We start from the raw sequence: 17,854 nt of genomic DNA, 5'->3' as shown, positions 1-17,854 counted from the left end.
TTGGAGGGGGCGCCTCCTGATTTACACCGGAGAAGAATCTGGCCCTGAAACAGTCAAGGCACCCAAGGCAAATCAAGCGGCGTCTGAAGGAGATGGGCATCGCACACCTTTTGAGCTTGATTTTGTGTCGTTCATTTCCAGAGCATCAATACAAAAGACCCAGCAAGTAGCTCGAAGCATTAAAGATCGTACAGCGAACCTCAGAGATGTACCAGGGGCCACGCTTGATGGCGAAAGGCAAATCTAGCCCCATCCCTTGCCGCCTTGCAGCTCCGTGTGGGGCTTATTGCATTACAGGGACCAGCAGCAGGGGAGAAGGCCTGGGACTAGCGTCAGCTCATGGAGGAAAGAACAAATAAGGAAAGAAAACCATCAGCTCCCGGCACCCCTTCCCCCACACACAGTCTGAGGGCTAGAAAGATTCAAGAGGCGGAGATGCCTCAGGCAGAATCTGGAGACCATTTTAACTCTATGGGGTTTTTTCGGTAAGAGGCAGAATGGGCCAGTGGATTGAACAAAGGACTGGGAGTCAGGAAGCCTGGGTTCTATTCCTGACATCACAGAGGTGAGGGGTGGACCTAGTGGTTATAACAGGGGGGCTGGGAATCAGGATTCCTGGGTTCTGCTCCTGCCGAGGAGAGTGGGGTGTAGTGGTTAGAGCAGGGGGCTGGGAATCAGGACTCCTGGGTTCTATTCCTGACTCTGAGAGGGGAATGGGATCTAGTGATTAGGGCAGGGACGAATGGAAAGCAAGACACCCTACATCTATGATTTTGGTCAAGGTCCTTCCTTGCTCTGTGCCTCAGTTTCCCCGTCTCTAAACTGGGAATACACGGACACAACCCCACCCGTATAAAGTGCTCTGAGACCCAATACGCTCAGTTGCAACAAAGCGCTTGTTCACCATCATAAAGACCCAGCTGCAGGGGCAGGCGTGTCCTTCCAGTGCCATACATCAGGGCCTGCAAGAGCGGCCTTTGGATTTGATCAGATTCGTTTGTAGCCCCGCAGGGAGCTCTGCCTCCAGCCAGATAACGAGGATTTCAGGGGGTCCTGGGGACGCAGTCGCTCTGCTCAACTCAGGGCTGGGGCCTGCTGCCAGGCTAATGCCAAGCTTTGGGGCCGTGCAACTCCTTGATGAGCCAGATCCCATCCACGACTTTCCCGTCCTGAAAGACAAAACCAGGACTCGGGTTCAGGGGTGGCTCCAGGGGACGTTCCCCTACTGGTCAGAACTCAGACGAGCTTCATGGGGAGCCTCAGAACCCAGGGCGGGTCTATGGTAACGTGTCGGGAATGGGGACGGGAGGGATGGATTGGGACCACAAAGGGGGAAAGTTCACACTTGTGGCAGCGGTGGGATTGCAGTCTATCCCCAGGGGCATGAAGATGTGCCTCATCCCCCCAGATCTCTACAGCTATTTCCCCTCCCACATTCTGGATTTTACCAAACCCTTCCCCCGCACCCCCCCTTGATCTGAAGCACCGATTAAGGATTCAAATGAAGTTGATGATCACGTTTCTAACGAAGGAAACATCCACGTTTAGCAAACCACAGCTACCCGGGTTTGGATTTACTCCTAACGCTGGGAGGGGAGTGGGGTCTAGCACTTAGAGCAGGGAAGGCTGGGAATCAAGACCTGAGGGTTTGAACTCAAGGTGAGGCTGCTCTAGAGAGAGGTGGGGAGAACTCTGGGAGGTTCCAATCCGGATTCCATGGCTCAGGCGTGTTTCCAGTGTGAACCCACCAAAACAGCAGGGATCTGCCCGGCTTCCCGCCCGGCTCCCGCCAGACAGGAGCCAGATTCCCAACAGCCTTCGGCACCTACACCCAGCCCCCCTCCCCGCTCTACTCACTAGACCCCACTCCCCTCCCTGCTTTCCCCCTATAGCCGCTTGGAGCTGGACAAGCCCAAATGTTTCCCGTGCCTTTCTCCAGAGCCGCCCAGCTCCAGACTTTGCCCACCCTAGGCTGGAGGAGAGTTCAGGGCTGCTTTACCCCCAGGGTTTCCCTTCTCTGCTACTGCCTCGTGGTGACACCCTGTGGGTGCCGCTAAGATTCAGGGAGAGGTTGCTATGGCGGGAGCTGTCCAGGTGGTGACGCTGGACAGGGTGTGTACAGACAGCTGGGCACAGGTGGGAGCAATCAGAGGGGGGGGGGGGGCCCAGTGGGTAGAGCTGGGGGTGGGGGGGTGGGAATCAGGACTCCTGGGTCCTCTCCCCAGTTGCGGGAGGGGAGTGATGTCTAATGGTTAGAGCAGAGGGGTGCTGGGAGTCAGGGCTTCTGGGTTCTATCCTTGGTTCTGGAAGGGGAGTGGGGTCTAGTGGTTAGAGCAGGGGGGCTGGGCGTTAGGACGCCTGGGTTCTATCCAGGACTCTGGGAGGGGAGTGGGGTCCAGTGGTTAGAGCAGGGGGGGCTGGGAGTCAGGACGCCTGGGTTCTATCCAGGACTCTGGGAGGGGAGTGGGGTCTAGTGGTTAATGTTCAGTGCCCAGATACCCCTGCAATGGGTCCACTGCACAGTGCAACGCACATTGAGCCTGCCCAGGCCGCGATCGGACCGGGCAGGACGGGGTGGGAGTTGGGGGGTCCATCCGCCAGCCGTGCCATACCTGGTCGTCGGACACTTGCTCCAGCCAGATGTGGCTGCGGTTGAGGATTTGCAGGCGCGTGTAGCCGTAGTCCTCGATGCGCAGGGCGCTCCACTCCCGTGGGTTGGGGACGAAGCAGGTCAGCCTCTCCTTACAGCCCTGCGGAGGGGAGGGGGGCAGAGCCCATTGCATCACCATGTGGGGGGGGGCGGACCCAGCTCAACTCCTCCTCCCGCTGCCTCAGCCCCACCTCCACTGCACATCAATCCCTCCACCCCCTACCCTTTCAAGGCAGCGCGGCCTAGCAGATAGAGCATTGGATGGAGACCCCGGTGCCCTTGGGCGAATTGCTGCCTTGCCCGTGCCTCAGTTTCCCTCTTCTCAGCCTGCTCCCAGCTTCACGTCTCCTCCCCCGATCCCTCCATCTTCTCATGGAGCCTCTTACACTCACCGCCCCCTCCCCACTCCTCCATCCATCCCCTGGGCAGCTGGGGTCCAATCCTGCCACACCCCCACGCAGCAGGACTGTCCTAGGACAGGATCAGGCTCCGCTCCTCGTACTCTTGCCCTTAAACTAACCCCCCCAACAGGCCTCTAAATTAAGCCCCAATCCTGGAAGCGCCCACACTGAATTTCAATGGGATCCGAGGGCACTCAGCACCACTTGGGAGGTGTCTGGCGCTTAACAGGATCAGGCCCTTAAACCGCGGGCAGAGACACCCGGCCCCGTGGCGGTCAGCAGTAGGCGTCACCATTGACTCGCAAGGCGAGCAGAGGCTGGCATGGGCGGATGGTGCTGGGTGCGCTACCAGGCTCGGGTCCCAGCTGTCACTTACGGCCGATCCGGTGATGATGTGGACGGGCGCCCGGGGGTTGGTGTAGGGCGATTTGGCACTGCCGTTGTAGACCTGCAGCGGGGGAAGGCAGATGGGGTCGTTTCAGACTCAGATCTCGGACTCAATCCCCTAACCAGGCCGGACAGCGACCCCGGAGAGACCCCCACCCATCCACCCGCCAATCAGGAGTCACCTGGTAGTTGTAGACAGGCCACAGCCTCTCGTAGGAGTGTTCATGGGCCCACAGCTCTAGGTCGACACCTGGTGAAGAGAGGACAGCACCGGCTCAGGACTCTGGCCACTGGATCTTAGACCCATAGCTGGATTGGGGGCCGAGGCGTGCTCTGCCCTGGGGCCCTGTTGCCGGGCGAGCTGGCCCTTTAAGAGATTGGGTGTGGCCCAGGTGAATCGCAGGAGAGCCCGGGCAGGAGATGGGCAAAGAAACACTCATTGCCCCAACACGCCGCTGTCAGAATGTGTGTCTCTACAAGGACATATGGCAGGGATCATATACCAACCGGGGACCCGCTGGGCCTTGTACGGGCAGCGTAGAAAGAATGAGCGAGGTGGGCTGGGAACAGGCGTGGAAAGGAGTTACGCAAGCCAGTACCTAAACCCAGCCGGCCCTAGAGAAAGTAACGTTGGGCCGCCCGCTTTCCTGGGCCTGCGGGGTAAACTGAGCCAGGCCAGACCTCGGAGGGCAATGAAAAAAGTAACCAAAGCCATCCAGCTAAACGAGCGGGTGGGGAGGGGGGCAGGCCGCTTAACCAGCCCGGCTGGGGACGGAGCCTGCGCCCCCAGGAATCCTTCGCGGTGCTGGAAACAGAGACAGTAGATGGTGGGAGATCGAAGCAGAAAAGTCCTTTGGGGCATCCGTCACCCGGGGCCAGAGCTGAGAAAGGTGCCGGGGGGCCGAAGTCCCTGGGGTGTGGGCTCTGTCGCTGCCGTCCGGGAGTGCCCGGGGAGAGGGACTGGGCCGTTGGGGTCTCCCTGCATCAGTACCCAGGCTGGCTCATCCCCACGGCTGCTGGGGGCAGGGCTCTGGGCCAGGGCTGCCGGACACAGAGGCACTCAGGGGGTGACAGAAGCCCGTCCTGGTTGGCGTGAGCCCCCAAAGCGCCTTGGTGTCACCCCTCCCCTCCTCCTGTTGCCCCGGGGCTCCAGCTGACAGCCCCAGCATACGTCCTGCAGGGGGAGCTTCCCAGGTTCCCCCCTAGGGGGCGCCACCGGAGGAGGCTGGAGGAATGGGCAGTGGGTACCGTATTTATAGAACAGGTCCTCCAGGCCGTACAGATGTTGGGGGAGCCCTCGGCGAACCTGAGGGGAAAGACAGTGGGGGGGGATCAGCAGCTGGAGGGGGCCCTGGCGGGTTACCCCACATTCTCTCTCTAAGGCCCTCCAGCGAGGTCCCCCCCACGCCACGTGGAACGGCCTCCCTGGATAAGTCTGCCGGTCCCCACTCGGCTCCCCGCCCGCCTCCCCCTGCCCGCTGGGTGCAAGAGCATCCGCCTCCCTCCTCTGCAGCGCCCCCCCCCGCCCCACTCACGATGCTCTCGTGCTGCGTGCAGTCGTCGAGGTCGTTGTTGGAGCAGTACATGGGCCGGTGCCCCATGGTGATGATCCACGGGTGGCGCCGGCGCCGATCCGGCCGCGTGGCCTCCTGCCGCCAAGGGGGAGAGAGAGAGTCTGTGAGCGAGACAGTCTGGGCGGGCGGGCAGACAGGAGGGCTAGGGGTTGGGGGGGTGGGTCTACCTGTAGGTCTCTCTGTAGCCATTGGTACTGCTCCTGGACGAGGTGGCGGCCATAGTTCAGGTAGAAATACACCTCGGTGGAGAAGGAGATGATGTGGGCAGGGCCGACGTCCCAGCTGGAGGGCAGAGAAGCAGAATCATACGGTGACAAGGGAGGGAGGGCAAAGGATGAGCCCTGTGCTATGCTGGGAGGAAACTGAGGCACGCAATGGGGGAAGCAGCATGCCCCTCAACACACACAGGGAGTTAGTAGCAGCAATAGAACCCGGCTCCCAGTCCTCCCTGCTCCCCTCCCAGGGCTGGGGATAGAACCCAGGAGTCCTGGCTCCCAGCCCCCCTGCTCTAACCACTAGACTCCACTGTCCTCACAGGGCTGGGGATAGAACCCAGGCGTCCCAGCCCCCCGGCCCCCCACTCTAACCAAGCACAGCCAGGCCCAGAGATTCCTGCCCCTGGTGTTCTTATCCCCCTGCACCTCTGCCGGGGTCGGGCGCCTGGGGCTGGAACGCTGCCCCCTGGGGGCCAGGCGGGGTGCTCACCTGTACCACAGGCCCTCCGTGTCACCGGGCATGCTGAATCGGGCACGGTAGTTGGAGAAGTTGCTGGGGGGGGGGGAAAGAACAATTAGGGGCTGCAGTGGGTGTGTGTGAGGGAGGGTGTGGGGGGGTGGATTTAATCCGGCCCCCTCCCAATTCTCAGACTGGCATCTCAAGCATCCGTAATGCACCCCTCACCCTGGCCTCTAGGCTGCCGCTCCTAGTCCCTCTCCGGGAGCAGATGGAGACACCTCCGGCTCCGCCACCTCTTCCCCCACCCCAACCGCAGGCTGAGAGGCTCCCAGGGCAACAAACCCCCCTCCCCCATAATCCCATCAGCCCGTATAGACCCAGAAATCCCCTCTGAGCCCAGGTGCTCTGGCAGTTCCCTGCAGGGGCACGTCTTGCGTGTGTCCGACAGGGGGCGCTGTTCAAGCATGGAGCAAATAAACCCCACCAGAGGTCAGTGGCCAAGGCTGGGAGGGAATCCGCGGGCAGCGTCTGGGGTGGGGAAAGGGGAGAGAGCTGGGGGGTGGCTGAGGTGAGGGAGGAGCAGAGCCAGCCGTCGCGCCCATAGGCACCCCGTGCGAGATCCGCCCACTCACTATTTCTCCTCGTGGTTCCCCGGGCACGTCATATACGGCACCGACGCTGCGACGGGCTCGATCTTGCGCATGAAGGCGTCTCCGACCATGGCGTTACACTACACCCCAGAGAGAGTCGCATCAGCCGAGGCACCTGGGAATGCTGTGCCCTCGGAGCGCATTTACACACCTGGGGGCTGTATGGCCACGTGCATGGAAATGGGTGGGCAGATCCGTGTGCAAATGCAACACGCGTGTGGGTTTGCATACATGGCCACCAGGGCAAGGATGGGGAGTGGGGTGGACGGGCCCAACCCGCCTGCCATTGTTGCTTCAATTCCCATCGTAGGCGACACAGCTCCCTGGCACATCCCAAAGCAGCTCCAATCTCCCATGGGCCTGGGCTCATAATACCGGCCTCCTGGGCAAGTCGCCGTGTACGGGAATCAAACCCACGTGCCAGCCTCTGCCAGCTGGGTTAGCTCCAGGGCTGGAGCAGCTTTGTAAACCTCGCTGAGTCCATGAGACACGCAGGGGAGAGATACCCGACCAGGCCGGGTGGGGACGCACACAGGTGGACGTGCATTCGTGGGGGCCCAGAAACCCTTGGAGCTGAGCACACAGCCCCTTCTCCTGGGGGATCCCTCCCGACGTCGGCCCTGGATCTCCACCGCAGAGACGCCAGCGAGTGGGGCCAGCCCCCCGAACGTGGAGGGGAGCGGGATGGGGCGCAGCCGGAGGAGAAGGGAAGGCGCAGGAGGCAGCGTGGCTACAGAATTTACCTGGTCCATGTCATAGGCAAAATCCCCTGGGAAAGACAAGAGGATCACAGTGAATCGGCTGCTCTGCCCTGGGGGCAGGGGATGGCCTGGGGGAGATTTTACCCAGATTGGGGGTTACCCCCCCATTATTAAGCCAACAGTGCTGGCTTGATGCCCCCCGAATCCTGCCCTAATCTCTGGAGGGGAGAGGGGCGCTCCTTAAACTGAGAGGTGAGTCCAGTCCTGGGCTGAGATCCCCAAAGAGGGGGGCAGTTAGTGCCCCTGGCAGTGCTTTGGGGGACGTGGGCCCTGGACACAGACCCAGCGAGTTCATTCCAGGGGGCACCAACGGGTCATGAGATGGGGATGACTGTCGGTCATTCCTGACATGGATGGGATGGGAGCTGGCGCCCCCGAGAGGGAAAAGGCCCCGTGTCCCATTCCCTGCCCCCTGAGCCAGCCAGTCTCCTGCCCTGGGACCAGATCACCAGCGCCCCCTAAAGGGGAAAGGCCACATGTCCCATTCCCCGACCCTTGAGCCAGCCAGTCCCTGCCCTGGGGCCAGATCACCAGCGCCCCCTAGAGGGAAAAGGCCACATGTCCCATTCCCCGACCCTTGAGGCAGCCAGTCTCCTGCCCTGGGGCCGGATCACCAGCGCCCCCTAGAGGGAAAAGGCCCCGTGTCCCATCCCCGCCCCCTGAGCCCGTCCCTTCTCCAGCCCCGATCCCAGGAACCTGGGGGGAGCGCGGCGTGACACCGACCTACGTGCAGGATCGCGTCGTACATGTCCTGCTGCGTGTCGCGCTGGAGCCTGGGCAGGGACTGGGGGTTGATGTTCCCCATGTCACCGAAGACAGCGAGACGCGGGCTCCAGTCGGTGCCATTCTGCAGAGCCCGGAAGCCGTAGAGCCTGCTCCAGCCCAGCGGGCTCCCGCAGCGATAAGCTACAGGGGAAGAGCAGGGAGAGACTCAGACGCCTGTAGGGTGACCAGACAGCAAGTGTGAAAAATCGGGACAGGGTGTGGGGGGTAATAGGAGCCTATATAAGAAAAAGACCCAAAAATTGGGACTATCCCTTTAAAATCAGGACATCTGGTCACCCTAGACCCCGCCGTGTGTGTGTGGGGGGGGGGGGGGCTGAGTGCTCGGGGTTGGGGTGTATTTGGGCCCAACGCAGATTTGGACCTGGTGATGGTGGATATTGCTGGGTGACACTGGGCTTGTGTGTGTGCCCCACCTCTCAGTGCGTGCGCATGTGGCTGGGCGTGTGCGTGTGTCGGGGCACGTGTGAGTGTGACGAGGCGTCAGGGAGCGTGGCAGGGTGTCTGGGCGCCCCCCCATCAGTGCGTGTCCCCAGGTCTCCCCTTCCCGTGTGCAGCCCATTCTCCAGCCCTGCCCCCGTGTCTCTGTCCCTCATCTGGCGGATGAAGTCTGCAGTGCGCCGGGCCCCCCCCCCCCCCCTGCCAGGAGAGGAGCCGCAGCCCGGCCCCCACTCACCGTAGCGCTGCCCGGGGGCCAGGCCCCGCAGGGTGACCCGGTGGATGAACATGCTGCGGCGCAACCACCCGCCGTCCACGAACCGGCTGGCGTGGCCCTTGGCGGAGGTGGTGAAGGCCTCGCCCGGCTCTGGGCCGAACTCCACGATGGAGCCGGCCGGGTCGAAGGTCGTCCAGGTGACGGTCATGGCGGTGGGGTCGCCTGCCAGGGTTAGAACAGCCCGATGAGCGCTCAGAGCCCGAGTCCTCCCCGGGACGCCGGCCCGCTCCCCACACCGGCTCTGTCTAGGTGCTACGAGGGCCAATTCCACACAGAGCCGGTTCCATCCACTCCTACCCTGCTCCAGCTCCATCCTCTTGCTCCGACCCTCCGGTTGGGCCTATGGCCAGGCCCGGAACCAGACCCTGGTTTCCAAGGAGCTGGATTTGCCTGGGAAACTGATTCAACCTTCCCCCATCTCACCAACACCCTGGAACTGAGACAGGGAAGTGTTTGCAGTTTGCAGGAACTGAGGCACAGAGAGGGGAAGGGACTCACTTGAAGTGAGACAAAGTGATCACTGCCTGAGCTGGGACAGAACCCAGGACTCCTGGTTCCCAGCCCCCCTGCTCTAACCACTAGTCCCCACTCACCTCCCAGAGCTGGGATAGAACCCAGGAGTCCTGGCTCCCAGCCCCCTTGCTCTAACCACTAGACCCCACTCCCTTCCCAGAGCTGGGGTAGAACCCAGGAGTCCTGGCTCCCAGCCCCCCCCTGCTCTAACCACTAGACCCCACTCCCCTCCCAGAGCTCGGATAGAACCCAGGAATCCTGGCTCCCAGCCCCCTGCTCTAACCACTAGTCCCCACTCACCTCCCAGAGCTGGGATAGAACCCAGGAATCCTGGCTCCCAGCCCCCCTGCTCTAACCACTAGTCCCCACTCACCTCCCAGAGCTGGGATAGAACCCAGGAGTCCTGGCTCCCAGCCCCCTTGCTCTAACCACTAGACCCCACTCCCTTCCCAGAGCTGGGGTAGAACCCAGGAGTCCTGGCTCCCAGCCCCCCCCTGCTCTAACCACTAGACCCCACTCCCCTCCCAGAGCTCGGATAGAACCCAGGAGTCCTGGCTCCCAGCCCCCTGCTCTAACCACTAGACCCCACTCCCCTCCCAGAGCTCAGATAGAACCCAGGAATCTTGGCTCCCAGCCCTCCCCTGCTCTAACCACTAGCCCCCACTCCCCTCCCAGAGCTGGGATAGATCCCAGGAGTCCTGGCTCCCAGCCCCTGCTCTAACCACTAGACCCCACTCCCCTCCCAGAGCTGGGATAGAACCCAGGAGTCCTGGCTCCCAGCCCCTGCTCTAACCACTAGACCCCGCTCCCCTCCCAGAGCTGGGGACCCCAGGCCCAGTGATATAAACATTAATAACCCCGTGGAGCTGGGCTCCCAGCCTCCCCCCAGGTCCCCCAGCCTGGAGACGGGGCCCCGACAGCCTCACCTGGGTAGGAGAGATGCACTTGCTCGGGCTGGGTGCGGCTGGTGCCCTGGCACAGCACCCAGGGGAGCACCAGGCAGAGCCAGCCGTGCAGCCCCATCCTCGTCCTGCTCTTCCCGGCCGTGTGGGAGAGGGACGGGGAAACGAAAGCCGTGGGGCGCTGGCCTGTGAGCGGGTCAGCTCCTCCTGTTGTCCTGAGTCAGCGCCACACAGCTCTGATTTCCACAGCCTGATACGTCAGCAGTGAGGCCAGGCAGCTCCTGCGGGGCAGAGTTCAAATTCACAGAGTTATGGGGGGGCTGGATCTTGGGGGTCTCCTAGTGGGGAGGCTAGGAGGAGGTCCAGGGGGACCCAGCTCTGGGGCTCCCTGATGGGGTGTAGGAGCGGAGTTATTGGGGAGCTGGCTGCAGGGGACAAACACATCCCTTATGGTGGATCCCTGTATAGACAGCCAACACACGCCACCCCAGAGGCAGCAGCATCTCAGCATCGGGCAAAGGATGCCTGGAAAAACAGCCCCCACGCCCTCACAAAGGGGGGCTGAGGGGATACAGTCTGTTGGGGAGGGATCAGGGTGCCCTGGCAGAAGGGGGATGGGGGTCCCTGTGCCATGGGACAGCAACCAAAATTCTCCCTCCCACCTCAAGCCCCAGGCCAACACCGGCTGCCCCTCCCCTGCCAGTTGCTCCTGGCTCTGCCCCAGGGCACTAGGCAGGTGCCCCTCCGCACCACGCTGACCCACCAGGACAGGCAGCCCAGAGTCCCGCTCCTGGGCGAACCCGAGAGCAGAGGCAGACAAACAGGCACGCCCTGTTATCCAAGCTGCCACCCACACCAGCCGTCCCGCCCCCCAACTCTGCCCGGAACCCCAATTAGGGGCTTGGGCGGTGCCAGATGGGCAACCTTGCAAACAGACGACCTGTGCAACCACGGAGCGAGTAGTGCCAGGGAGATACCACTGCCCCCTACCCACATACTGCCCCCTACCCTAGCATTAAAGCCCCAGCTCCCTTAGCCATGGGGTGATGGGAGAACCTAGCGAGGCCCAAGAAATCAGTCATTGGAGAAGCACCGAGGGATGGATCCGCCTCAGGGATTCCACGCGGGAGGGGACGGGGCACAGGCAGGTGGAGACGCCGGCTTGACCTGACTGGCTGGGTTATCCAGTGGCCGGTGTTGCAACATTAGAGCTGGTCACGAGATGGGGGGGAAATGGGGAAGGAAGATCTAGTGCTTCTTAGGTCAGGGCGCTGTGTTAGAGCGTGGGGGGATGTGAGGCAGGACCCCTGGGTTCTCTCCCCAGCTCTGGAAGGGGAGCGAGATCTAGTGGTTAGAGCAGGAGGAGTGGGCTGGGAATCAGGACTCCTGGGTTCTATTTCTCGCTTTGGGAGCTTTCTACCTTCCTATGGCATTCCCACGCAGGGCAGCAGCCGGACTGCAGACGCCTTGGGGCAGGGCCCAGCTCCGTGCCTCTGCTCTGCAATTTGCTGGGCACCAGTTTCGGTACTGACATGATCAGCTCTTCCCTGGCTGCTCTCAGCCACCCCCCACATACCCCGAGGGAGGTGGTTCAGTGTCATTGACCCAGTTTGTGCAGGTGGGGAAACTGAGGCACAACACGTAGGAAGGGACTTGCCCAAAGTCACGTGGGGAGTCTGAGACAGCAGGGAATAGAACCCAGCCCTGGGAGGTCAATAACACTGACCTAGTCTAACCAATAGACCCCCTTCCCCTCCCAGAGCTAGGATAGAACCCAGGAGTCTGGCTCCAAGCCCTCCCCTGATCTAACCACTCACTCACACACCCCTACCCAGCCAGGGGTCTCCCTAGCCCCGCACTCACTACCTCTGTCCCAGGGCGAGCGTTTTCCTTGCTCCACAGCCCACCGCACGGCCAGGGCTCCCCCGCTGTCCTCCCAGAGCTGAGCCCGGACAGCTCGATGCACGCACCGGGCTGCCCCGGCTGCTGTTGGCTCCCTCCGCAGCCCAACCAGCCTGGGAGCCAGGACTCCTGGGCTCTCTCCCCAGCTCTAGGAGAGTAGTAGGGTCTTGTCGTTAGAGTAGGGGGGGCTGGGAGCGAGGACTCCTGTGTTCTCTCCCCAGCTCTGGAAGAGCAGTGGGGTCTAGTGGTTAGAGCAGGGCGGGGGCTGGGAGCCAGGACTCCTGGGCTCTCTCCCCAGTTCTAGCAGAGCAGGGGGGCTGGGAGTTTTCCAACAGTGGGCAATGCCCGGTGTTGGGGGGGACCAGATGAGAGAGCGCTGTGCGGGGGAGGGGGCACTGAGGAGTGTGTACAGGGGGAAGGGCACCAGGGGCAGTGGGCTTGGGGGCAATGCTGATTTACAGCAGCAGGTGTTGTTTATTAAAGTGCTGTCCATAGCTACTGTGTACTGAGGACGCTCAGTTCATCCGCTGAAGCCCCTGCCCTTATTAGCCGTAAAATTCTGTGGACTGTTAATTACAGGAGTTAAAAAGGGGCAAAGGGGGCGAATCGGAGCAGGGGGTGGAAATTTACTGGTCTGGGGGTCAAGCAGCTGGAGGCAGGATTAGGGGAGGGGCTAAAGGGCGAAATCAGGAATGGGGGGGGAGGAGGCGGAGTTCAGCCCCGGAGTGAGGCGCTGGCAGAGGGTAAAACCCCCAGGACCTAGGAGGGAAGTAGCAGGTTTTTACAAAAGCGGTTTCTGACAATCGCTCTGTATCACTAACTGCTGCAGGGAGCACATGTCTACACGGAGCAATTTCACATGCACTGTGTGTAGTGCAAGAAACGGCTCCCCTGGATCCGGATCGGTCAGTGCTACCGGTAGCACATTGCTAGGCGGAGCAGTTTAATACACTACACCGGCAGCGGGTCCCCAGGGCGCGGCCGGGACCCAGCTCAGGATCCGCGCCAGCAGCTCGTCCGGGAGCGGGGTCAGGTCCAGCGGGAGACGGGGGCTCCGAGCGCCGCGCCCTGTCCCGCCCTGCAAATCAGGGGCTCCAAGTCCGACCCCAATTGCCGGTTCCGCTCCTGCTGCCGCATGGCCGGGGGAGCTCGCTCTCTGCCTGCCCATGGGGGGGGGGGGGGGGGGGGGCTGGCTCGCTCAGGCCCATAGAATCATAGAATATCAGGGTTGGGAGGGACCTCAGGAGGTATCTAGTCCAACCCCCTGCTCAAAGCGGGCTCAATCCCCAGACAGATTTTTACCCCCGTTCCCTAAATGGCCCCCTCAAGGATTGAACTCACAACCGTGGGTTTAGCAGGCCAGTGCTCAAACCACTGAGCTATCCCTCCCCGCCCAGCTCCTGCTCCTCTCTGCATCCGCTCAAGTGATCCCCAGAGCCGCCCCGGCCTCGTTTACACGGGAGCAAAGCGAGCACCGGATTCCCCCCCTTGGCCAGAACCGACGCCGCTCTGCGAGCATTGCCCACTCGGGGGAGGGAGGAAGAGAGAGCTCGCGGCGTTCTGCGTCCTGATTGGCTGGAGGAAAGGATGATTGATGGGAGGAGGAAAGGGGGCGTGCCTTCTCTTAAAGGGGACGACGCCCCTTTCTGTGGAGTGTGGATTCAGCCCGGGAAGAGGGTATGGGCATGGAGGCGTGGGGGGTGGCTCCTATTGACCTTTTCCAGACTGCCACGGGGGGAGGGGCAGGGGTCATCTTGTGACAGCAGTGCCACCATTTTGAGCATGTGATGTTGCCATGGCACCCTAATCATGTCCTCAGAGCAACACAGGGTGTCATCATGTTGTGCTTTGATGTCATCACCAAAAGGCATGACATCATCCAGCCACAGGGGGTTGTCATCACGGCGCGCTATGATGTTTTTGCTGAGGTCATTTGATCCCACCCTAACATCGTCTTGGAAATGGGACGTCGTGGCATGATACGACAGCATCACCTGGGGTCCTGAAGTCACTTGGTCCGGCTGAAATGTGACATCATGCTGCAAAATGACATCATGAGTCCAAGCCCCAGCATCGCTCGGTCCCATCATTGCACCATGAGGCGTCGTCATGAGGTGTGAGACCCTGGGGTTGCAAACCCTTGTGGTGTTCTCATGGTATTTGACCAGGAGTCCTGAATCCCAATCACCACCCTCCTCCAGTCAATAGACAACACTCCTTCCCAGCGGCACAAATAGAACCCAGGTGTCCTGCAGTCTAGAGGTTAAAGGAGGGAACTGGGAGTCTGCATGTGTGGCCTTGGTCAAGTCATTTCACCTGCCTATGCCTCAGTTTCCCCTTCTGTAAACTGTGGGGAGAATACCTACTTCCCAGGTGGGTCATGAGGCTGATTGGGCACAGGTAAAGTCACGATCCAAAGGGCATTGCCACCTGGGCTGTATTTAGGATCAATGCAGCCGGCACTGCCCCTGAGAACCCAGCCGTTCCCAGCAGCAGTTCCTGCCAGCAATCAGCCCTCACCGACTTGCTATATTAAGCACTTTGACAGTGCGAGGCAAAGAATGAGCCACCCACATGGCAGCTAATAATAGTCATCGGCTTGTCACTGGCGTTAATTCAGTGTCAGTCTGACAGCCCTGACGAGCGACAGCCCCTGCTTAATCACAGAGCAGGTACTGGGCGGCCTGGGTCCTGGAGGGACTCTGTCTAGCAGAGACAGAGAAGATGGGGCTGTATGGGCATCCAGGCAACCTAGCGCAACAGGGTCCTGGATCACAACTGGGGCGCCTAGAGGGTCCCATAATACAAATAAATAATCAAATGATATAGGTGCCTTATACCACTCTAGTCAAAGTAGTACAACCCCCTGGGGTGAATGCAGTTCTACCAGGATAAAGGTGCTTTACAGCTAACCCTGTACAGGAAGGGAAAGAAGCTATACCGGTATAAGGCACCGGTATAACAAACAGTGTCTACACGAGCGGCTGGATTGGTATAACTATATAGGGTATACACCCCCACACCCCCAACTGCTCTAGTTATGTGGTCATGAAATCTGTGCGGAGATCAGGTTACGGAATTTCAGTAGTTCGGAGTCAGTCTGGTATTTGGTGTGTTTTGATTCCTTTTTACCCTTGAAGGGTCAATCAATCCGTTGTGGATTTCCACGGCACATTCCCACAGCTGCTTTTAGCAAGAAAACCCTACAGCAATAGCTGGCTGATTAATAAAATCCCCAGAGCCCCATCCTAATGCCCCCTGCCTGGGGCACGCTGCCCAGGCATCTCTCCTAGGTATGTGTGGGTCATTGCCAATTCTCTGCCAACCTTTGCGCCTTCGCTGCCAGCCAGATTTCAAAGTCCTGGGGCTTTTGCAGATGAATTTCCTGGGCTCGGTAAGGTCGCTCGGAGAAGCTCAGCAGCAGAGAAATTCCGCCCCCATGTGGAGAACCTATCCATAGCTGGCGTTAGTGCTGGTGAAAGTGCCCTGGAGACTGGAGGTCCTGGGTTTAGCCTTAGGACAGGAGACAGCGGTAGCATCATCCATCACATCTTAGCTAGTGATGGAGCGCGCATCGCAGCCCGGATGGGAACAGCACAGAGGAAGTCATTGGGGTCTATACCGGGGTCACTGCATAAAGGCCTGTGTTCTGTAGATCAGTGGGCCCCCAAACTTTTTCATGCCCTTTTGGGTTCACCTCTGTTAATGTGACCCCCCCCCCCAGTCCCACATGGAGCCCTGCTTCCCCCAATCCCCAGGAAGGAGTTGCCACTGCAGCCCAGGGCACGCAGGCCACAGGGACATCGGCGGCAGTGGCACAGGCTACCCGTCCCCGTGCCGGAGCTCCCTGCCAGGTTGGAGGGTGGGGAGGGGCGTCATTTCAGCACCGCCAGGCCTTGGACATTGCTCCCAGCAGCAGGGACCAGCTTCTCCCAACCAGCTCTGTGCACCTCTGGCAATTCCCACCACGGCTCCTACCCTACTGGGAACAGAGGCTGGCTCAGAGCATGGAGCCACCCCAGCCCAGGCTTCTGCCGCCTCCCAGCTGCTTCAGAGGAAGGTGCAAGAGACCTTTCCCCATCCAGTGGACAATACTGGAGTCACCTGCAGCCTGGGAAAGTCCCCTCCTGGCCCCAATAGTTAGAGGGCAGCTCACGCCCTGAAGCATGAGGGTTTATAGCTCTGGCAAAACCTAACCAAAAGCTCTAGGAATGCTTTACTAATTCGTCCTGTTCATCCGGGCCCCATACAGAACTGCTAACGAGCTCAAACGACCCCGTGGAAAGGCAAAATTGAAGCCCTGCTCTTGTACTCAACTCTCTATGTAAACCAGCAGCCCAAAGAGTTTCAGGGGCCTTAGCTAGGAAGGTGCCTCTCTTGTACTACCTAAGCAGAGTGTTCGTAGAATCCTAGAATATCAGGGTTGGAAGGGACCTCAGGAGGTATCTAGTCCAATCCCCTGCTCAAAGCAGGACCAATCCCCAGACAGATTTTTACCCTAGTTCCCTAAATGGCCCCCTCAAGGATTGAACTCACAACCCTGGGTTTAGCAGGCCAATGCTCAAACCACTGAGCTATCCCTCCCCCATCTCTCTACCAGATACGGGCAACCCAAGCCCTGGTATTCTGAAGCCCTTGCAGTAATGAATTTGCTTTTATTCTGCCCAGGTATACATACAGCCCTACAACCCTCCCATCTAATTTATTTGATGTTGGAGCCATTCTGTACTCAGCTGCCTCATTCAGAGATGATGAACCAGAAGGGGCCAGTCTAACCTCTTGCATAACCCAGGCACTCAGACTTCCCTGAATTCATTTCTGTTTGAACTAGAGCCTACCTCGGGATCTTTTTTAAACTGTAGCATTAACTACTAGGCTAACGCCGGTGAGCTGGGTTCTCAGTGCCCGCTCGCTCTTTGAATCCTGATAAACTCTTGGCCTCCAGGAGATCATGTGACAGTGAGTTCCACCGGCTAACGGGTGAAAAAGGCATAGGCACTGAGGTTTTCTTTTCCCCGGGGGTACTGCACCCCCGCTCTGTCCCGAGGCCCTGCCCCCACTCCACCCCTTCTCCGAGGCCTTACCCTCACTCCGCCTCTTCCAGCTCCCAATCTACCCCTCTCCCCCAAAGCCCCGCCCTCACCCCGCCTCTTCCCACCCCCTCCCCGAGACCCCCACCCACTTGCTGCTCTCTGCCCTCCCCCAAGCCCCTCCCCCAGCTAATGGGGGGTGCCGCCAAACAGCTGTGACTGGTGGGTGCTGAGCACCCACTATTTTTTCCCCCATTTTTCCCATGTTCCCTCTTATTCATCTCCAAGGTGAGAAGTCCCAGTCTTTCAGTCTCTCTTAATAGGAGCCAATAGCTTAAAACAGTTAACGCAGGCTAGTGACTTTTACACCGTTATCAAAGCCCAGACAGGAAACTGTGCTCCTTCGTCCTCCAGGTTCTGAGCTGCCTTAGCACGGAGGAGCCCCAGTCACGGAGCCGCCCCAGTCACGGAGCCCATCGCGCTAGGCGCTGTACAAACATAGAACAAAAACACGGCCCCTGCTCCAAAACAACTGACAAGCCACGGACAGGAGAAGAGGTGGGAGCGCAGGGAGACAGTCTTGGTCAGCGAGACGGGCAGTACCTCACGGCCGCCAATGTAAGTGTGAGGAAAGAACGAACTCTCACCACGGCTCTCCGCAAAGGGCAGGAGAAATCTGGCCTAGCATTGGCCCACCCCTGACTGTGGCAACGATCTAGGAGGAACCTGGGAGCCAGCAGGCTCTCTCACCGGCCCATGGAGGAGAGAGGCTGCAGCAGCGTCTATCTCACGCCCTTGACGCAGGGCAGTGTGTATCCGTAATCAGAAAACTTAGACCCCCCCCCACACACACACACACACCCCTCACAGCCAGCACATGGACCCAGAGACTCCCGGAAATTCTCCCTGTG

The 17,854-nt window shown here is 60.2% G+C and overlaps 1 protein-coding gene across 1 annotated transcript; it reads right to left on the bottom strand.

Annotated features, from left to right (window-relative positions):
• Positions 1-654: 654 nt before the first annotated feature.
• On the bottom strand, positions 655-10,132 carry LOC135893163 (acid phosphatase type 7-like). Its single transcript, XM_065420957.1, has 13 exons — positions 10,036-10,132; positions 8,558-8,758; positions 7,822-8,004; positions 7,081-7,106; positions 6,320-6,417; positions 5,718-5,780; positions 5,180-5,294; positions 4,974-5,087; positions 4,687-4,744; positions 3,621-3,688; positions 3,428-3,499; positions 2,613-2,750; positions 655-1,169 (listed from the first exon to the last, which is right to left on the bottom strand). The coding sequence occupies exons 1-13, from the start codon at positions 10,130-10,132 to the stop codon at positions 1,104-1,106; spliced, it is 1,299 nt and encodes a 432-aa protein (XP_065277029.1). The 3' UTR covers positions 655-1,103.
• Between the last annotated feature and the right edge of the window lie 7,722 nt (positions 10,133-17,854).

Source organism: Emys orbicularis, chromosome 21 (genome assembly GCF_028017835.1).
Source record: "Emys orbicularis isolate rEmyOrb1 chromosome 21, rEmyOrb1.hap1, whole genome shotgun sequence".
NCBI classification, from domain to species: Eukaryota; Metazoa; Chordata; order Testudines; family Emydidae; genus Emys; species Emys orbicularis.
Note: the sequence above shows the minus strand (reverse complement) of the source record. Positions and strands in the feature narration are given on the sequence as shown.